General features: G+C 41.4%; 1 protein-coding gene across 2 annotated transcripts in view; it reads left to right on the top strand.

Annotated features, from left to right (window-relative positions):
* kntc1 (kinetochore associated 1) overlaps window positions 1-17,874 on the top strand; it is a 129,121-nt gene that overhangs the window by 59,144 nt on the left and 52,103 nt on the right. For both annotated transcript variants that reach the window (XM_072247626.1, XM_072247625.1), the window contains exons 40-44: window positions 3,904-4,008; window positions 6,236-6,364; window positions 14,142-14,258; window positions 16,098-16,207; window positions 16,713-16,917. In XM_072247626.1, the coding sequence (XP_072103727.1) occupies window positions 3,904-4,008; window positions 6,236-6,364; window positions 14,142-14,258; window positions 16,098-16,207; window positions 16,713-16,917 (666 nt within the window). The remainder of the gene's footprint in view (window positions 1-3,903; window positions 4,009-6,235; window positions 6,365-14,141; window positions 14,259-16,097; window positions 16,208-16,712; window positions 16,918-17,874) is intronic.

Raw genomic sequence — 17,874 nt, 5'->3', positions numbered from 1 at the left:
AATATTCCAGTCTTCAGGGCCAGTGATGATGAAAGAGTAATAATAAGCAGAATGCAGTGGACTTGGATGTAGATGGTGGTGACATTTTAATGATCTTATTATCTTTTGTTTGAATTATAGACTTCACTGGTTTAGAAGATAAAATAATTACATTGTAATAGGCACTTTTGCCATGACATTTGGGTTATAGAAGGAGTGAAAGATTAGGGTATGGTCAAATAGTCTGTTTTGTTTTGGGTGTGGATGAGCATCTTGAGTTTTGCTGGAATGGTACTCATCCAGGCAAGAGGCAAACATTCTGTTACACTCCTGACATTACCTTGTGGATGCTGGAAAGTCTGAAAGAATTCAGGAAGATGATTTTGCTGTCTCCTCTTCGAGTCACAGAACTTGCTTGTAATTGTGTCAACTCAGATTATATTTTCTCACAGACAATTGGCTGGAGGGGCTTAGCTGGTTGAATAGCATCTATGGGGAGGGGGAAGGAATTGTCAATGTTTTGAGTTGGTTCAAGACTAAGGGTGGAGAGGGAAGACAGTCAGTACAAAGAGGAGTGGGAGTTGGTGAGAAGGAATTAGTGATGCAGGAGGAGTGAAGGATGACAGGCAGATTGAGCCTGCTTGGGAAGGGATAGAGTAAGAGCTTGGAGACAGGCAGCTGGATGGAAACTGATGGCAAACTAAAAAAAAGCGGGTGGAGCCTGGAAAGGAGAGGATGATGAGCGGGAACACAACTACTACCAGTGGCTGAGGCTGATAAGTAAGGAAAGTGATAATGGAGCTATCAGGGGAGAGGTAATTGGTAGATGAAAGAGAATCAGGTGGGGGGAAATGGGTGTGTGATAGTAGGTGGAAGCAGAAGGAGAAAGAGGGCTTTGGGACAGGTTTATGGAAAATGGGACAAAAATGACAGGACCTGAGGAGGATCTAAAAGAGAGAAGGATGGTGTAAGAGTCATCTGTGTTCATACCTTTGGAATGCAGACTATCTAGGCAGAATATGAGGTGCTGTTCCTCTAGTGTGCATTAAGCCTCACCCTAGCATTGGAAAAGGTTGAGATTGGTAGGTTGGTATGGGAAGGGGAAGTGGAATTGAAATGACACGCAACTGGGAATCTGGAATAGCCATTGCAGATGGAGCGCAGGTGCTTTGCAAATCAGTTGTCTAGTCTGAGCTTGGCCTCACTAATGTGGTGGGTCTACATCAGAACCATTGAATGCAGGAGACAGTCCGAGTCTCAGCCCAAATCATCAACCGTTTACTTCCTTCCATAGATGCTGAGTTCCTCCAGCATTTTCTGTGTGTTGCTCAAGTTTATGGTCAAACTGGTTGACAGAAAGTGACTGGTTATACATGATAACCATGTATAACAGCTAACTTCACAATTGTAGTATCTAGTCTGGAAATCTATTATTGCTGGCAAGAGCTTGCTGTTATCATTATTACTCATAGGGAATTGTTACCAGGGGAAACTACCGAACAGTTTTCTGAGAATCATGTGCTAGTTTTCCAAAGTCAGATTTTTTTAAAAACCCATTTGAACACTACACTCTGGAATTATGGAACAAAAATAGTTGGTACTCTTTATAACCGGGTAGGTAGCTCAGTCATGCAGCTATTATCATTACTGCCTAAAAGGTCCAGAAGCAAATTTCAGTCATGACCCTGGATACAATGTGTTCAGAGTTTGCATGTTTGCAGACACTGAGTTTAGGATTTCAGGAATGAGTGAATCCGTTGATGACTATCAAAAGATTAAAAATACTTTCAAAAGGGAAATCGAGGGCAAAACGGGGGTATGAGATGGATCTGGCAGGTAAGTTAAGGGAATTCCCAAGAGACTCTATAGTTATATTAAGAGTAAAAAGGTGGCTACGGAGAGAGTAGGCTAACCTATGTCTTGAGCTACAGGAGATGAATAGAATTTTTAACAAATATAAACCGAAGAGAATTCACCTTTGCTCAAGAGATAAGGGAAACAGAACTCAAACACTATGCCCAGTGGCACTGACACCAATCATCACGAAGTGCTTTGAATTGCTAAAAATGGCACATATCAAAAACTCCATTCTTGCCGCATTAGACACTCACCAACATGCTAACTAACAGAACAGCTCTATGACAAATGCCATAGCATCTGTCGTGCACCTGACCCTGACACACCTAGAAAATGACACTGATGTCAGAATCCTGTTTCTAGATTTCAGTTTGGCATTCAACACTACTGTCCCGCAGACTCTGGTGAAGAAATTCCTACTCTGGTCTAAATACACCACTGTGAAATTGGGTGTTGGATTTCCTAATGAACATACCCTGGAGCAATTACATTGTCAAGTTCACTGATGACAGGACAGTGGTGGGACTCATCACCAACAATGATAAGGCAGTCTACTGAGAGGTGGTGGAAGAGCTCAAGGCCTGATGTCAGGCAAATAACCTCTTTAATGTCAACAAGACAAAAGAGATGGCTATCAATTTCAGGAAAACTCGCACCATTCACACCCCACTTTACATTGGCAGTACCGCAAGTAACTTAAAACTACTGGGAGTGTACATCACGCACATCCTCTCAATGTCTTGGAGCACATCCTACACAGTCAAAAAGTTTCATTATCACCTCTACTTTATGAGGAGGCGGAAGAGAGTTGGACTTTACTCGTGTCTCTCTACAGGTGTGTAGTAGAGAGCATCCTGACAAGCTGCATCACTACATGGTGTGGAAACTGCCCTGCAGCTGACAGGTAGGCTCTACAGTGGGTAGTCAAAACTGCCCAATGCATCACTGGTAACAGCCTACCCACCATCAAGGACAATGTGTATATACAGAAAAGGGTCAGTAACGTCATGAAGAATCCCCCCCACCTTGCTTGTGGACTGCTTGTCTTACTCTCATCAGGAAGGAGGCTACATAGCATCCACACCAGGACCACCAGACTCAAAAACAGTTATTTTCCTCAAGAAGGAAGGCTGATCAACTCCTCCACCACTGCTTTATTATTTCTTTTCAGTCATCTTATGTACGGCCTAACATCACTTAAGGAGCATACAAACAATTAATGCGTAGAAGCTATCTTATGTATTTATTGTGCTTTTTATTATTGTGTTCTTTATCTTATGTTTTTTTTGAGCTGTTTCAGATCCAGAGAAACAATTACTTTTTCTCCTTTACAGTTGTGTACAGGAAATTACATTAAACAATTTTGAAGTGGCGATGTCTTGGAGGACATTAATATTACTAGGGAAAAGATATTTGCAGCCCGACAGCACACAAAGATGGATAAATCCCCAGGGCCTGACAGAGTGCATCCTCAGTTGTTCCGTGTTTAAAAAGGGTAGAAAGAACAAACCAGGAAAGTACAGCTCGGTCTACTTGATATTGGGAGTGCAGAAGTTAGGAAGGGAATTCAGAGGAACAGGATCTACCAGCATTTGGCAGGACAGAGTCTGATTAGGAGGACTCAGCAGGGTTTTGTACATGGGAAGCCTTGCTTGATGAACCTTTTAGAACCTTTGGGATTAGCTGGGTTATCACTGTGGTGAGCATGGACCTGGGCTGCAGGATTTGCATTCATGCTATATTTCTCTAAGACTTAATATTCTCTGTAACCACCTGGGTTTTCTCACACATCCCAATGACATGCTGTAGGTAAATTGGATACTGTAGGTTACCCTTTACTGTAGGTTAAGAACAAAAAAAAATGAAAGGAAATTTGATTAGAATGTACAAGAAGCGAGGAAGCTGCAAAGAAAGGCTGAAAGGAGGATTTGAACTAAAGGGATTGTTCCCCTGGAAGCGGTCAAAGATCCGTTGGGCAGAACAGTTGCCTCCTTCATAAGAATCTAAAGCTAGTAACTGATAGATGAGATTATTAATGTATTTTCCCCCTTCTTTGTTATCATGCAGCTTCATGAGGACCAATGCTCAAAAGAAGTAAAGGATTTTGTTGTTGATATTGGAAATGCCGCTTTTTCGATTGTCATGAAAAATTCTCAAGCTTTGCTGCACAAGGTAAAGTTGCACCAGATATTCTACAATAACTTGTCAAAATGGACTGTAAATGCTGACAGCAATTTAACTTGCTACTGGCCCTTGCATTTCCAGCACATTAATTGGATGACAATTTAAAACAGAAAGTTTGTCCTCTCATTTTCATACTCAACTTTTGCTCTTTTATGCCCTCCATATCAAATTCCCCTTTCCTCCAGTGATTGGTACTAAAGTATAGTGGATTCTGGTTAATTGAGACCTACCTGGACCAGTATATTTTTGCCCAACTAAGCATCTGCTTCAATTAGTTGAAGTTTCATGGAAATGGTTAAAAAGGTGTATTTAAAAAAAGAGACAAACTACTGTTGAACTGAGTAACAAATGATGTATTTAAATAAAATACAGAACAAATTAGAACACTTACACTACTACTACAGTACTATAAAACTATTAGTTCCCAATAATTAATGACGGAAGAATTTATCCAGTGTATGCTGTCCTGTTCTTTTGGTTGACTGTAAATAAGATCAGTGCAGACACCTTGTGCAGGTAAGAGTCTGTCTTCTTACAGTGCATCCTCCAAATCTTTAATTTCATTCTAGCATTCAAGGTGTCTGTCAATACCTTCAAAATCTTTGTAGTTCCTAACTTTGAAGTAGGAAAATCATTCCATTTTCACTCATGGGTCATTTCTGGCACCTCCAAGCTTGAATGCTTGAAACTACAGTGAACAAAACAGTTCTAACTTGACTTGCTGCTTATTTCTCACCAACTATCAGTGACAAAAATCACTTTTTTTTAAACACAAACATGCATAACTGATGCTATTTTTTAAACAAAAAAATCTCTCTAACCACAATGAAGTTTGTAATGGGCACAAGTTCACAAGACTGACACTAGTTAGAAACTGTTCAGCAACTGTCTCCTGTTCCAGTTAAGTGGCATAGTGTCCCAAATAAATGATGGCAATCTTGACTACTTTCTTGATTAGTTTTTGTTCTTTAAGAGTTGCATCAAATACACAGCTCCTCTGATTAACCAATGGATCACTTAAACTGAATCTACTGTATTGGGAACTTTCCTGGCGTCACTTGCCCAAAAGCCATTTGTAAACCTACTTTGTAGCTTAATTGTGAATAAGTCGAAGGTTGTTCCTCATCTTGATGATGATTATTAGAGGTCTTTATAGTTGAGATTTCTGCCTTGTACAGAAAATTGGAAGAGTACTGGATACCATTGTGTGGCATTCATAGTTTTTAGCTATAATCTGAAGGTGAGTGTCAGTGTCTTCACTTCTTCCAGAAACAGGTTTACTATCACTAATATATGACACAAAATTTGTTTTGCGACAGCATTGCAGGAGAAAGACAAAAATAACTCTAATTACAAAATAAATGACTAATGCACGGGAAAAAAATAACAAGTTAGTGTTGATGGACCATTCAGAAATGTGATGGTGGAGGAGAAGATGCTGTTTCTAAACGGCTGGGTGTGGGTCCTCAGGCTCTTGTTCGTTCTCTCCCTCTCTCCCTCTCTCCCTCTCTCCCCCTCTCCCCCTCTCCCCCTCTCCCCCTCTCCCCCTCTCCCCCTCTCCCCCTCTCCCCCTCTCCCCCTCTCCCCCTCCCCCCCTCCCCCCCCCTCCCCCCCTCCCCCCCCCTCCCCCCCCCCCCCCCCTCCCCCCCCTCCCCCCCCTCCCCCCCCTCCCCCCCCTCCCCCCCCTCCCCCTCCCTCCCCCTCCCTCCCCCTCCCTCCCCCTCCCTCCCCCTCCCTCCCCCTCCCTCCCCCTCCCTCCCCCTCCCTCTCCCTCCCTCTCCCTCCCTCCCTCTCTCCCTCAGATGTTACTATCCACAAAAGGGTATGGCCCAAATGGTGATGGTGAGGATTGTGCTCATGATGGAATTGGCTGAGTCTACAACCCTCTACAACCTTCTTTCATAATGAATTAAGGAATATAGAGCAATCATCACTGAAAGAACAATGTTATTGTGCTCAAAGAAGAAGCTGGTCTTGATAAAATTGTTCCCCAATAAAGAAGTGCATATTAACTGGGATTGTTGACACGTTTGTTCCTTTACTGATGTAATCTGTTATTCTGTTATTTTCATTTGCAAGATCAATAAGTTGTGCACCAATAATAAACACCTTTGCAATTTGTTATCATCTTTAGCCCATTGGATAATTTCCTGCCTTTTACAGTTCCATTCAGATTGTTTCTGCACTAAAGCTTGTGAATCTTTTCATTTCTTAGGTATTTAACTGCCGTGTGATTGACACTGATTTAGCATTGGCTTACTGCACATTATTGCCGAGACAAATTGTGTTTGAGAAGTTGTGGAGTATCATCAACGACTCGTGGCAGAATTATAATAAAATTCTGGTATGTGCAATGGTTTGTCAAATATCTTAAACCACATTCTATTTCTATCTAAGCATTTCTCACCAACATTTAGAACCAAAGACGTATGATCTACAAGCAGAAATGAGCAATTTGGCCCCCTTACATCAACCTTGCTATTCAATAAGATCATGTCCCAATCTTATTTCAGCACTACTTTCTTGAAATAACCTTGTATTCCTTGATTCTCCTAATTTATAAATATCTATTGATACTCACCTTGAATAAACTGAATTATTATACTATAGCTGCCTTGTATAACGATTCCAAAGCTTTATTACTATTCTTTGGGAGCTTTATCATCTCTATTCTGAATGGATGACTGTTTTAATGCTGTGATCTCTGGTCCTTTGTCAGGCCTTGTAAAATTACATATGCCTTAATGAAATCCCCTTTCATGCTTCTAAACACAAGAGAGCATAAGGCCAGTCTGCTTAATCTCTCCTTGGGTGACAAGCCCAGAAATAAATGTGGTGAATCTTCACTGCACTGCCTCTAATGTAGGTACATTCTTCCCTAGATAGGAAGATCAGAGCTGTATACAATATTCCAGATGTAGACAACTCTCTGCTTTGCACACAAATCTTCTTGCAATGAAGGCCAATATACCATTTGCCTTTCTAATTATTTATTGAATCTGTAAGTTTTCCCACAATGATTTGTGTGCAAGGACACTTTTCTCCTTTTGAACACTGCCTATAATATCTCACCTTTCTACAAAAATCTTCTGCTTCATTTCTACCAAAGTGAATTTTGTTGCTCTTTTGGTTTTTTTTAACTACGTATTCCATTCACCCCATCTTTGCACATTCTGTTAACCAGTCTATATCCCATAAGACAAAGGAGAAAAATTAGGCCATTTGGCCTGTCGAGTCTGCTCCGCTGTTCAATCATGGCTGATCCTCTTTTCCCCTCCTTAGCCCCATTCCCTGGCCTTCTCTCCATAAACTTTGATACCGTGTCCAGTCAAGAACCTATCAAGCTCCACCTTAAATACACCCAACAACCTGGCCTCCAAAGTTGCCTGTGGTAATAAACTCCACAAATTCACCACCCCCTGGATAAAGAAATTTTTCCGCTTCTCTGTTTTAAATGGATGCCTCTCTATCCTGAGGCTCTGCCCTCTTGTCCTAAACTTCCCCACCATGGGAAGTATCCTAAGGTTTCAGTGAAATTCCTCCCCTCATCCTTCTAAATTCCAGTGAGTACAGACTAAGAGTTATCAAAACTTCCTTGTATGGTAACCCTTTCATTCTTGGAATCATCCTTGTGAACCTCCCCTGAACCCTCTCCAATGCCATCACATCTTTTCTTGGATGAGGAGCCCAAAACTGTTCACAATACTCAAGATGAGGCCTCACCACTGCAGACCTCTTGAAATGAATGCTATCATTGCATTTGCCTTCCTCACCACTGACTCTACCTGCAAGTTAACCTTTAGGCTTTGCACAAGGACTGCCAAGTCCCTTTGCATCTCAGATTTTTGGATTTTCTCCCCATTTAGGAAATAGTGTGCACATTTATTTCTACTATCAAAGTGCATGACCAAGCATTTTCCAAAATTGTTTTTCATTTTCCACTCCCTTGCCCATTCTCCAAATCTGCCTAAATCCTTCTGCAGCCTACCTGTTTCCTTAATACTACCTGCCTCTCCACCAATTTTCATATCATCTGCAAACTTGGCAACAAAGCCATCTATTCCATCATCTAAATCATTTATATACAGCATAAAAATAAGTGGTTCCAACACCAACCCCTGCAGAACACTGTCACTGGCAACCAACCAGAAAAGGATCCTTTTATTCCCATTCGCCATCTCCTATCAATCAGCCAATGCTTTAACCATGCCTTGTAATGCCATGGGCTCTTAACTTGGTAAGCAGCCTCATGTGTGGCACCTTGTTAAAGGCCTTCTGAAAGTCCAAATATACAAAATCTACTGCATCTCCTTTATCCTACATGTATTCCAATAGGTTAATCAGGCAAGATCTTCCCTTGAGGAAACTATGCTGGCTTTGTCCTATCTTGTCCTGTGTCTCCAAGTGCTCTATAACCTCATCCTTAACAATTGACTCCAACATCTTCCCAACCACCGAGGTCAGGCTAACTGGTTTATAATTACCTTTCTGCTGCCTTCCTCCTTTCTTAAAGAGTGGAGTGACATTTGCAATTTTCCAGTCCTCTGGCACCATGACAGAGTCCAATGATTTTTGAAAGATCATTACTAATGCCTCCAAAATCTCTACCACTACCTCTTTCAGAACCCTAGGGTGCTGGTCATCTTGACTGGGTGACTTGTATACCCTTGGATCTTTCAGCTTTTTGAGCACCTTCTGTCTTGTGATTGTAACTGCACTCACTTCTCTTCCCTCACACCCTTCAACATCTGGCACACTACTGGTGTCTTCCAAAGTGAAGACTGATGCAAAATACTCATTTAGTTCATCTGCCATCACCTTGGCCTCTGTTGTTATTTCTCCAGCCTCATTTTCTAGCGTTCCTATATCCACTCATCTCTTTTATTTTTTACATAATTGAAAAAGCTTTTACTATCCACTTTGATATTGTTTGCTAGCTTGCTTTCATAATCATCTTTTCCCTCCTAACGATTCTTTTAGTTGCTCTCTATAGGGTTTTAAAAGCTTCCCAATCCTCTGTCTTCCGACTAAATTTTGCTTTGTTGTATGCCCTCTCTTCTGCTTTTACATTAGCTTTAACTTCCCTTCTCAGCCACAGTTGTACTATTTTGCCATTTGAGTATTTCTTTGTTTTTGGAATACATCTATCCTGCACCTTCCTAATTTTTCCTAGAAACTTATACCATTGCTGCTCTGCTGTCATTCCTGCCAGCATCTCCTTCCAATCATACTATGATCATTACTTCCAATGGGTTCTTTCACCTTAAGCTCCCTAATCACCCAGTCCAGTAAATCTGATCCCCTCGAAAGCTCAACGACAAACTGCTCTAAAAAGTGATCTCATAAGCATTCAACAAACTCACTCTCTTGATTTTCCCAATTGACCTGCATGTTGAAAGCTCCCATGACTATCGTAACATTGTTCTTTGACACTCCTTTTCTATTTCCTGTTGTAATCTGTGGTCCACATCCCAGCTACTGTTGGGAGGCCTGTATACAACTACCATCAGGATCCTTTACCCTTGCAGTTTCTTAACCCACAAGGATTCAACATCTTCTGATCCTAGTCACACCTTTCTACTGATTTGATGTCATTCTTTACCAGCAGAACCACACCACCCCCTCTGCCTATCTTCCTATCCCTCCGATGCAAAGTGTAACCTAGGACATTTAGCTCCCAACTGCAACCATCCTTCAGCCACGATTCAGTGATGGCCACAACATCATACCTGACAATCTGTAATAGTGCAACAAGATCACTCACCTTATTTCTTATAGTCCATGCATTGAGATATAACCCTTTAAGAGTACTGTATTTGCTACCTTTTTTGATTCTGCATCCCTAATACACTGATACTCACCCTGCTGGCTGCAATTATGTCCTATCACCTGCCTGCCCTTCCTGACAGTCTGCACACTATTTTTGCTTTTTTTTTTTTTTTTAAAACCATCTGTCCTGTCCTGAGTCCCTTCACTCTGGTTTCCACCCCCCTGCCAAATTAGTTTAAACCCTCCCCAACAGCTCTAACAAAGCTGCTCTTGAGAATATTGGTTCCCCTCCAGTTCAGGTGCAACCATAACTTTTGAACAGGTCATACTTCCCCCAGAAGAGATCCCAGTGATCCAAGAATCTGAAGCCCTGACCCCTGCACCACCAGCTTCTCAGCCACACATTAACTTGCCAGATTACCCTCTTTCTACCCTCACTGGAGCATGGCACAGGCAGCAGTCCAGAAATTACTACCCGGGAGGTCCTGCTTCTCAGCTTTCCACCTGGCTCTCTCAATTCTCTTTTCAGGACCTCTTTGCTTTTCCTTCCTATGTCATTGGCTCCAATATGTACCAAGATATCTGGGTGCTCTTCCTCCCTTTCCAAAATATTGTGGACGTGATCCGAGACATCCCTGATCCTGGCACTTGGGAGGCAACGTAGCATCTGGGAGTCCCATTCACGACCACAGAACTTCCCCTGACTATTAAGTCCCCTATCACTACCGTTCCCCTCTTCTTTCCCTTTCCCTTCTGCACCACGGACCTATGCTCAGTGCCAGTAACTCGGTCTCCATAGCATTCTCCTGAGAGGTCATTCCTCAACAGTATCCAAAGCGGTATACTTATTTTTGAGGGGAATGGCCACAGGGGTGCTCTGTGCTAACTGCCTGTTCACATTTCTATTTCTCCTGACAGTCACCTAGCTACTCACCTACTGCAACTTTTGGATGACTACTTCCCTGTAACTCTGATCGATTATTTCCTCACTCTTCCATACAAGCCGATGGTCATCCAGCTGCTGCTCCAGATCCCTCACACGGTCTTCAAGGAGTTGGAGCTTGATGCATTTCTCGCAGATGTAGTTCCCTGGGAGGCTCTGGGTCCCCTAGGACAAGGGTCCCCAACCTTTTTTGCACCATGGACTGGTTTAATATTGACAATATTCTTGCGAACTGGCTGACCGAGGGGGGGGAGGGGTCTTCAAGTAGGGCTAAGCTCACCTCAACATGTCTTTTACAGTTAGGGTTGCCAACATTCTCACTTGTGTTTACCCCGAGAAAGACTACCATGACCATGAAGCCTTGTGTGGGCACCTGTGCGCGCAAGCGTGACATGCACATGTGCGTACGTGCTGATTTTTTTTTTCCACAGATCGGTTTTGGTTTAATCTTCCCGACTACACTGTACATACATTATTTCTACTTTATATAGGCTGTGTAGTTATCATATTATTCCTGCTTTTACTATATGTTAGTGTTATTTTAGGTTTCATGTGTTATTTGGTATGATTTGGTAGGTTATTTTTTGGGTCTGGGAACACTCAAAAAATTTTCCCATATAAATTAATGGTAATTGCTTCTTCGCTTTACGCCATTTTGGTACGAAAGGTTTCATAGGAACACTCTACCCTAGCGGGGGAAATACGAGACAAGGGTGTTCCTGTATGGGACAAATCAATTTAGCCCTGTATACGGGATGTCCCGGCAAATACAGAACAGTTGGCAACCCGATGTTCAAGTTCAACAGTGTGTGACAGGGAATGAGGAAAGGTGCAGCTGACTCATATCGTTTTCTCGTGACCCGGTAGCACATGCTTTGCAGCCCGGTACCGGTCCGCAGCCCGGTGGTTGGGGACCGCTGTCCCAGGACTACGAACATCTAACATGGAGAACACACAATAGCCATTTACTACACTAGGTACAGTAAGAGAGGGGAAAAGAGGGAACCTTAAGGAAAGCTTACCCAGAGCCTACGCCCTTTTTAAGCTGAAGGCTGGCACTCCTTTCACTACTGGCCTACTCCCAACAATAGCTGCCCCACTTGTCCCTTCTGTACCTTTAAGCAAGCGTCACCAACCTGCGAGAAACCTCCACGTTGTATCCTGCTCCTGTTGCTGATTGGGCTGTTGATGGATTCGAGGATCCCCTGAATCCTTTATGTATCCTTCTCATATATATCAATTATAATGCACTTATTCACGTCATCCAAATTTTTAGAACATAGAACATAGAATAGTACAGCATATTACAGGCCCTTCAGCCCACAATGTTGTACCGACCCTCAAACCCTGCCTCCTATATACCCACCCCCCACCTTAAATTCCTCCATATGCCTGTCTAGTAGTCTCTTAAACTTCACTAGTGTATTTGCTTCCACCACTGACTCAGGCAGTGCATTCCACGCACCAACCGCTCTCTGAGTAAAAAAGCTTCCTCTAATATCCCCCTTGAACTTCCCACCCCTTACCTTAAAGCCATGTCCCCTTGTATTGAGCAGTGATACCCTGGGGAAGAGGTGCTGGCTATCCACTCTATCTATTCCTCTTATTATCTTGTACACCTCTATCATGTCTCCTCTCATCCTCCTTCTCTCCAAAGAGTAAAGCCCAAGCTCCCTTAATGTCTGGTCATAATCCATACTCTCTAAACCAGGCAGCATCCTGGTAAATCTCTGTACCCTTTTCAATGCTTCCACATCCTTCCTATAGTGGGGCGACCAGAACTGCACACAGTGCTCCAAGTGTGGCCTAACCAGAGTTTTATAGAGCTGCATCATTAGCTTGCGACTCTTAAACTCTATCCCTCGACGTATGAAAGCTAACACCCCATAAGCTTTCTTAACTACCCTATCTACCTGTGAGGCAACTTTCATGGATCTGTGGACATGTGCCCCCAAATCCCTCTGCTCCTCCTTCTCCTTTTTGATAGAGATTATGGAGTCCTGGGGTGCAGCACCTCATTTATTACAGCATCCCAAACCAAAACTGCTTAATTTCCAGTCAAGATGATGCCAGCAAATGATACTTTGGGCAACATCTTCCAGATAGTCAGTCATTTCAGCTTTTCTATGTCTTCTACTTATTCTTTTTATCTTAATTTTGTTTTTGAAATTGTTGGGGCCCGTGACCTAGTCTATAGTTCGGTCAAATGACCCAGTGTTCTGCTATCCTTGAGAAAATTCCAGAAGAAGAATACGAGCTTTATCTACCATGAGGAGAAACTCAGAGACGAGACGAGGGGCCATGATCGACTACATTTCTTGCTGATTTAAAGCATCGAGGAAGATTGAAACATTGAGGCAAATGTGGAGAAGAGTGAGTGGTTCTCGGAGGGGCAGCTGGTTCAAGTCGCTGCCCTCAGAGGCGCCCATTCCTTCTTGTTGCCGATTGTCGAGTTGGGGGTTTGGTGATCTGTTAGTTGGGGGTGTTTGGGGTTTGCGAGTTTTTGTTTCTTTTTCTTTTCGTGCAGGGGGATTGATGTTTTTCTTTCAACTACTTGCATGGTTTTCTGTACTCTTTGGGTATCTGGAGAAAACAAATTTCAGCATACAACCCAGCTGATGGCGTAGTGGCATCAGCGTCAGATTTCAGGACGAAAGGTCCCGAGTTCGAATCCAGCTCCAGCCGCTCCCCTGCACATTTTCCATCTGTGCTGGGTTACGAGCTGGTGATCTCTTTGGAAACTCACCTGGCAGAAGGCAATGGCAAACCACTGCTGTAACTTGTCTCGTACGTGGTTCCCACTAAGTCAGAGAGGGAAATCGTCTGCTAACCGGAGAAACTCCGGATGCGACGTACCTTTCCTTATTCTGCATACACACTATGATAATAAATTAACCTTTGAACTTTTGAAATGACCTGTTTATTCCTACTATTTTCTGTTGTTTAACCAACACACAGATCCTTGATGCTGGAATATTTATCCCCAATACCACTTGCTTTAATTTTTATTTAATAATCTCTCTATTTTCTGGAAGTCCAAATAGATTACCTCCATTGGTCCCTCCTTATTTACTGTGCTAGCCATAAACTCAAAATAAAATGATCTTACGATATTTTTTATCAATGTAAATTTCCCTCCATAAATCTATGCTCAGTCTTCCTGATCCCTTATGAATTTTGTTGGAAAAGTGGTTTATTGATAGGGATAAGAACTTGTCAGGTTTTGGCTTTTGAGAACACTCAGTCTGGATTTAGATCTAGAAATACTGAGATGGGTTTTCAGGGAGCACCAGGAACCCTATGGGAAGTTGGTCGATGGAGGAATGAATGTTAAAACACATGGGAACTGATAATTTAATGTCTGTGTAATTTGTTCTTCTTTCATCAATTTTAAGTCTTGCTATTTCAGGCAGTTGCTGTTGTTGGTGCTCAAATGGCTAATTTGCTTCAGGAAGAGGAACAAAAACAGAAGTTCAATTCCTTGATTGTTGATACAGAGTGGGGTCTGAAGCTCAGTAAGCTTGGTGTAAGTATCTCTTTAAAATATCAAGTATTTCAGTTAGAACTGAGGAAATTTTAAGTCAGTGACTGCTGCTATATGTTTTACCATGAGAGATGAGTAAAATGTATAGAAATTATATGGTTGAGAAGTAGCTGATGGATCAAAAAAATATCTTCTGATTGACAGAATGTTACAAATTGTGTTCTCAATGGATATGGACTGGGTTTTCAGCCTCTTGTCAAATATTACAGATTTAGATGAAGAAATACATTTATTGCAGATAACATCCAATTAACCGAGCAACACATTAGCATAAAAGTTAGAACTTCTGCACAGCTTCAATGATCTGGATTTGATCCTGGCCTAAAATGCTAATCTGTGTGATGTTGACACATTGTCCCTGTTAATCTTGTGCCCCAAAGACATTCTGGCTAGTAGGTTGATTGGCTACTATAAGTTACCTCTAATGTCGGAGTGTTGCATGCGGACTGGGAATTGATGGGCATGTGAGAAAATATAGGTTACAGGAAAATAAATGGGAGAGGGGAAAGATAGAATGACCCAAGAACTGGCATGGATGGTCTGAGTGATCTCCTGTTGTAAGGGAACATGGAACATTGAATTAGTGCAGAACCACCCCAGGTTATGACAAAGTTCCATTCCTGTGCAATATTTGTAATTTGAACAGTTTGCAAGTCAGAAATGCAACTTTAATCGAAGTTCTAACATAGCAGAGAATGCCTGCGACTTGTTCATATGTACTTGCTGTACATAAGTCAGGTGCTCACAAACTGGAGAGGACCTGTAAGACACATGGTAGCTGGACTTGGGGGCCTATATAGATCAACTAACTTCATGAAACTGGCATCTGAGGTTCTTTATTGGGAAATGGGAAGTCATCCACTTCAGAGCTAAGAAAAATAATTTTGAAAAGTTTGTTAAAGGTGAAAGACAAAGAAGGGAAAAAAAAGGATGTAGCTGTTCATAGAGAGGGACAGAAGATCATTAAAAAGCCTACGAAAACATTAACCTTTAAGGGCAATAGAATTACCACAAGATTTTTTAAAATTTTATTTCAGACCCATTTTGGAACCCACTGCCAGGGGTGGTGGTAGAGGCAGAGGCAAATATAATAAGAACATTTTGGAGACTTGGACAGGCACATAGATAAAAGAAAAAATAGAGGGCTATGTAAGAGGAAATGGTTAGATTGATCTTGGAGTAGGTTAAAATGTTGGCACAAAATTGTGGGCCAAGGGGCCTGTAACCGTGCTGTAGTATTCTATGTTCTAAGAAACCTATTTTTGAAATTAGAATTCAGACATTTAAACAGTAAAATCAAGCACCCGCTTTTCGGAAAAGGCAGTAACTTCCCAGTTTCTATGAATGTTACTTCCATCTCATGTTGAGAAATCACCATCCTGATTTGGCATTTATTATTGTTGCTGTTGAAATCCTGGAATTCCAAACCCAGCAACAAATTTCCTAAAACTACTACCTCAGCAAAATTAGAAATGGGCTATGTACAATTGCCTTTGTCCTTATCTCGGGAAACAAAGTAGAACATTTTTTTCAAAATAACAAACCATTGTCATGTTGAATAAGAGTTTCCACTGATGAATGCTAATTGTCCGTGAAACCTAATGAGAACAGTCTAATTGTTGCTGACTACTCAACAAGTAGTGAGTCTAGATTTATGCTATTTAATTTTTCAGAGATGCTGCAATGGTGGTATAATTTGTCTTTGATATTTAATTACATGCTATGGATTTGCATGCATTTTCATTACCTTTCAAAGTTAATGCAAATGCCTTTTTTGTGAATTAACAATTTTTCAATAACATTAATTTCTATTCTTTCCAGATCTTGTTCCAATCAGCATTTAGGGAGAATCCAGGAAAGAAAAAGGAATGTATTCTTATTTTGGTGCAAAATCCGAATGTGGACTCCACACTAATAATGCAGTACTGCAAGTAATAATGATTTCATAAAGCGGTTCAAAATACCAATTAAAACAATAAAGATAGTTAATATGAAAATTAACATCTGTACAAAAGTTTAGATATACTGTAATCAAATAGTACTTTCTAAGCATTTCATCACCTTTTTACTAATATTTGTGTTTAGTCTTGGTACTGTAGCCGGCTGGTGGCATAGTGGCATCAGCGCAGGACTTCAGAGCAAAGGCTCCCGAGTTCGAATCCAGCCGGCTCCCTTGCACGCTTTCCATCCGTGCTGGGTTGAGCGTCGAGCTAGCAACTTGGCCTTGTAAAAAATAAGAAAGCCTGCTAAAAAAAAAAAACGCTGTCATGACGGTGTCCTGATGACTCCACTCGGAGTTAAGGGCTTTCTTCTTCTTCTTCTTCTTGATACTGTGTTATACCTTAAATATGGATCGTGTAAAATATTATTACAATTATTTGCCTACATAAACAGAAATATGATTGATTGCTGAATGTCTATTTTTTTCTCTTTCAGGGCTTTTGGGTTGAACAGTGATGTTGCACTGCAGTTGTATATAGAGACATTGCTTTTACGTGGTACAAGTGGCCATCATGGTGAAGGAGAGCCATGTGATATAAAGCAATTTCAAGCTAATGATTTGGAAAAAGCCATAGAAGTAATGCCTTTATTGAAAAATAAAACTGACCTGGTTATTAGTTTGAGTTGTGCTTTATACAAGGTAATCCTTCGTTAATTCAATCTAGTCTACCATGTTAGTTTTCATACCTTAAAAACAGCAATTAGGAGAAAAGGTAGATGATGTATCACCAGGTTTGAGTGTGGGGACAGTTGCTACTCTGCAAAGTGTTGATTTTTTTTTAAAGGAGAGAGAAATCATTGAAGTATTAGAATAAGAGTAACTGGAGATAACATGAATATCAAATCAAACATGCAGATACTGCAAAAACAGATTGTGATTCTGTGAAATTCTTTGCTTGCAATTGGCTGCATGTGCTGTATTATTGTGTACATGTAAGATTGATGGTGCTTGATTTTTTTTTTAAATATTAAAGGAACTGAGGGCTGTGGGATTGAATGGGAAACTGGATTTTCAATTTAGCCATATCTTTGAGTAGTAGATTACTTCAGCTGAATTCTTCTAAACTTTATCAATGAAAATATTCGCAGTAGCTCAAGTCTGTCTCCAGAACACGAGGCATCATCATGATAAATGAGCATTGCAGACTCTTTAACTTTAATGTGCCCAGTTTGAAGGCACTGTATGGTTTCCCTATGTCCATTTAAGTGCACGCTTTAATATTGATCTATTTTAGATCTGCTACAACTGGTGTTGTAACTGAGACCTTGGGGGGGGGGGGCAGCATTTAGAAGCAAAATTGATGGCAGAGAGAAGGAAAAGTGCTTGCAAGGTCTCAGAGTGAGTTGGAAAGGTTGCCAGAGAACATTTACCTGTAGTTTATTTGTGCATGAGGCTATCAGAGATCTTCAGGACTCCTGGCAGAAAGCCGCCAGGGATGTCTCCAAAGAGTGATACTACATAATTGTAGTTTATGAATGCTTTGTCTGGGAGAAGCATGCAGAGCATTATACTTGCTCCGCTTGCATCTATGGGTTGCAAGAAAAGTGAAATATGCAGCTGGAAGGAGAAATTTGCGAGTTAAAAAGGGGATGAGCA

The sequence above is a fragment of the Mobula birostris genome, chromosome 31 (genome assembly GCF_030028105.1).
Source record: "Mobula birostris isolate sMobBir1 chromosome 31, sMobBir1.hap1, whole genome shotgun sequence".
Classification (NCBI taxonomy): domain Eukaryota; kingdom Metazoa; phylum Chordata; class Chondrichthyes; order Myliobatiformes; family Myliobatidae; genus Mobula; species Mobula birostris.
This window is presented reverse-complemented; position numbering and strand designations above follow the sequence as displayed.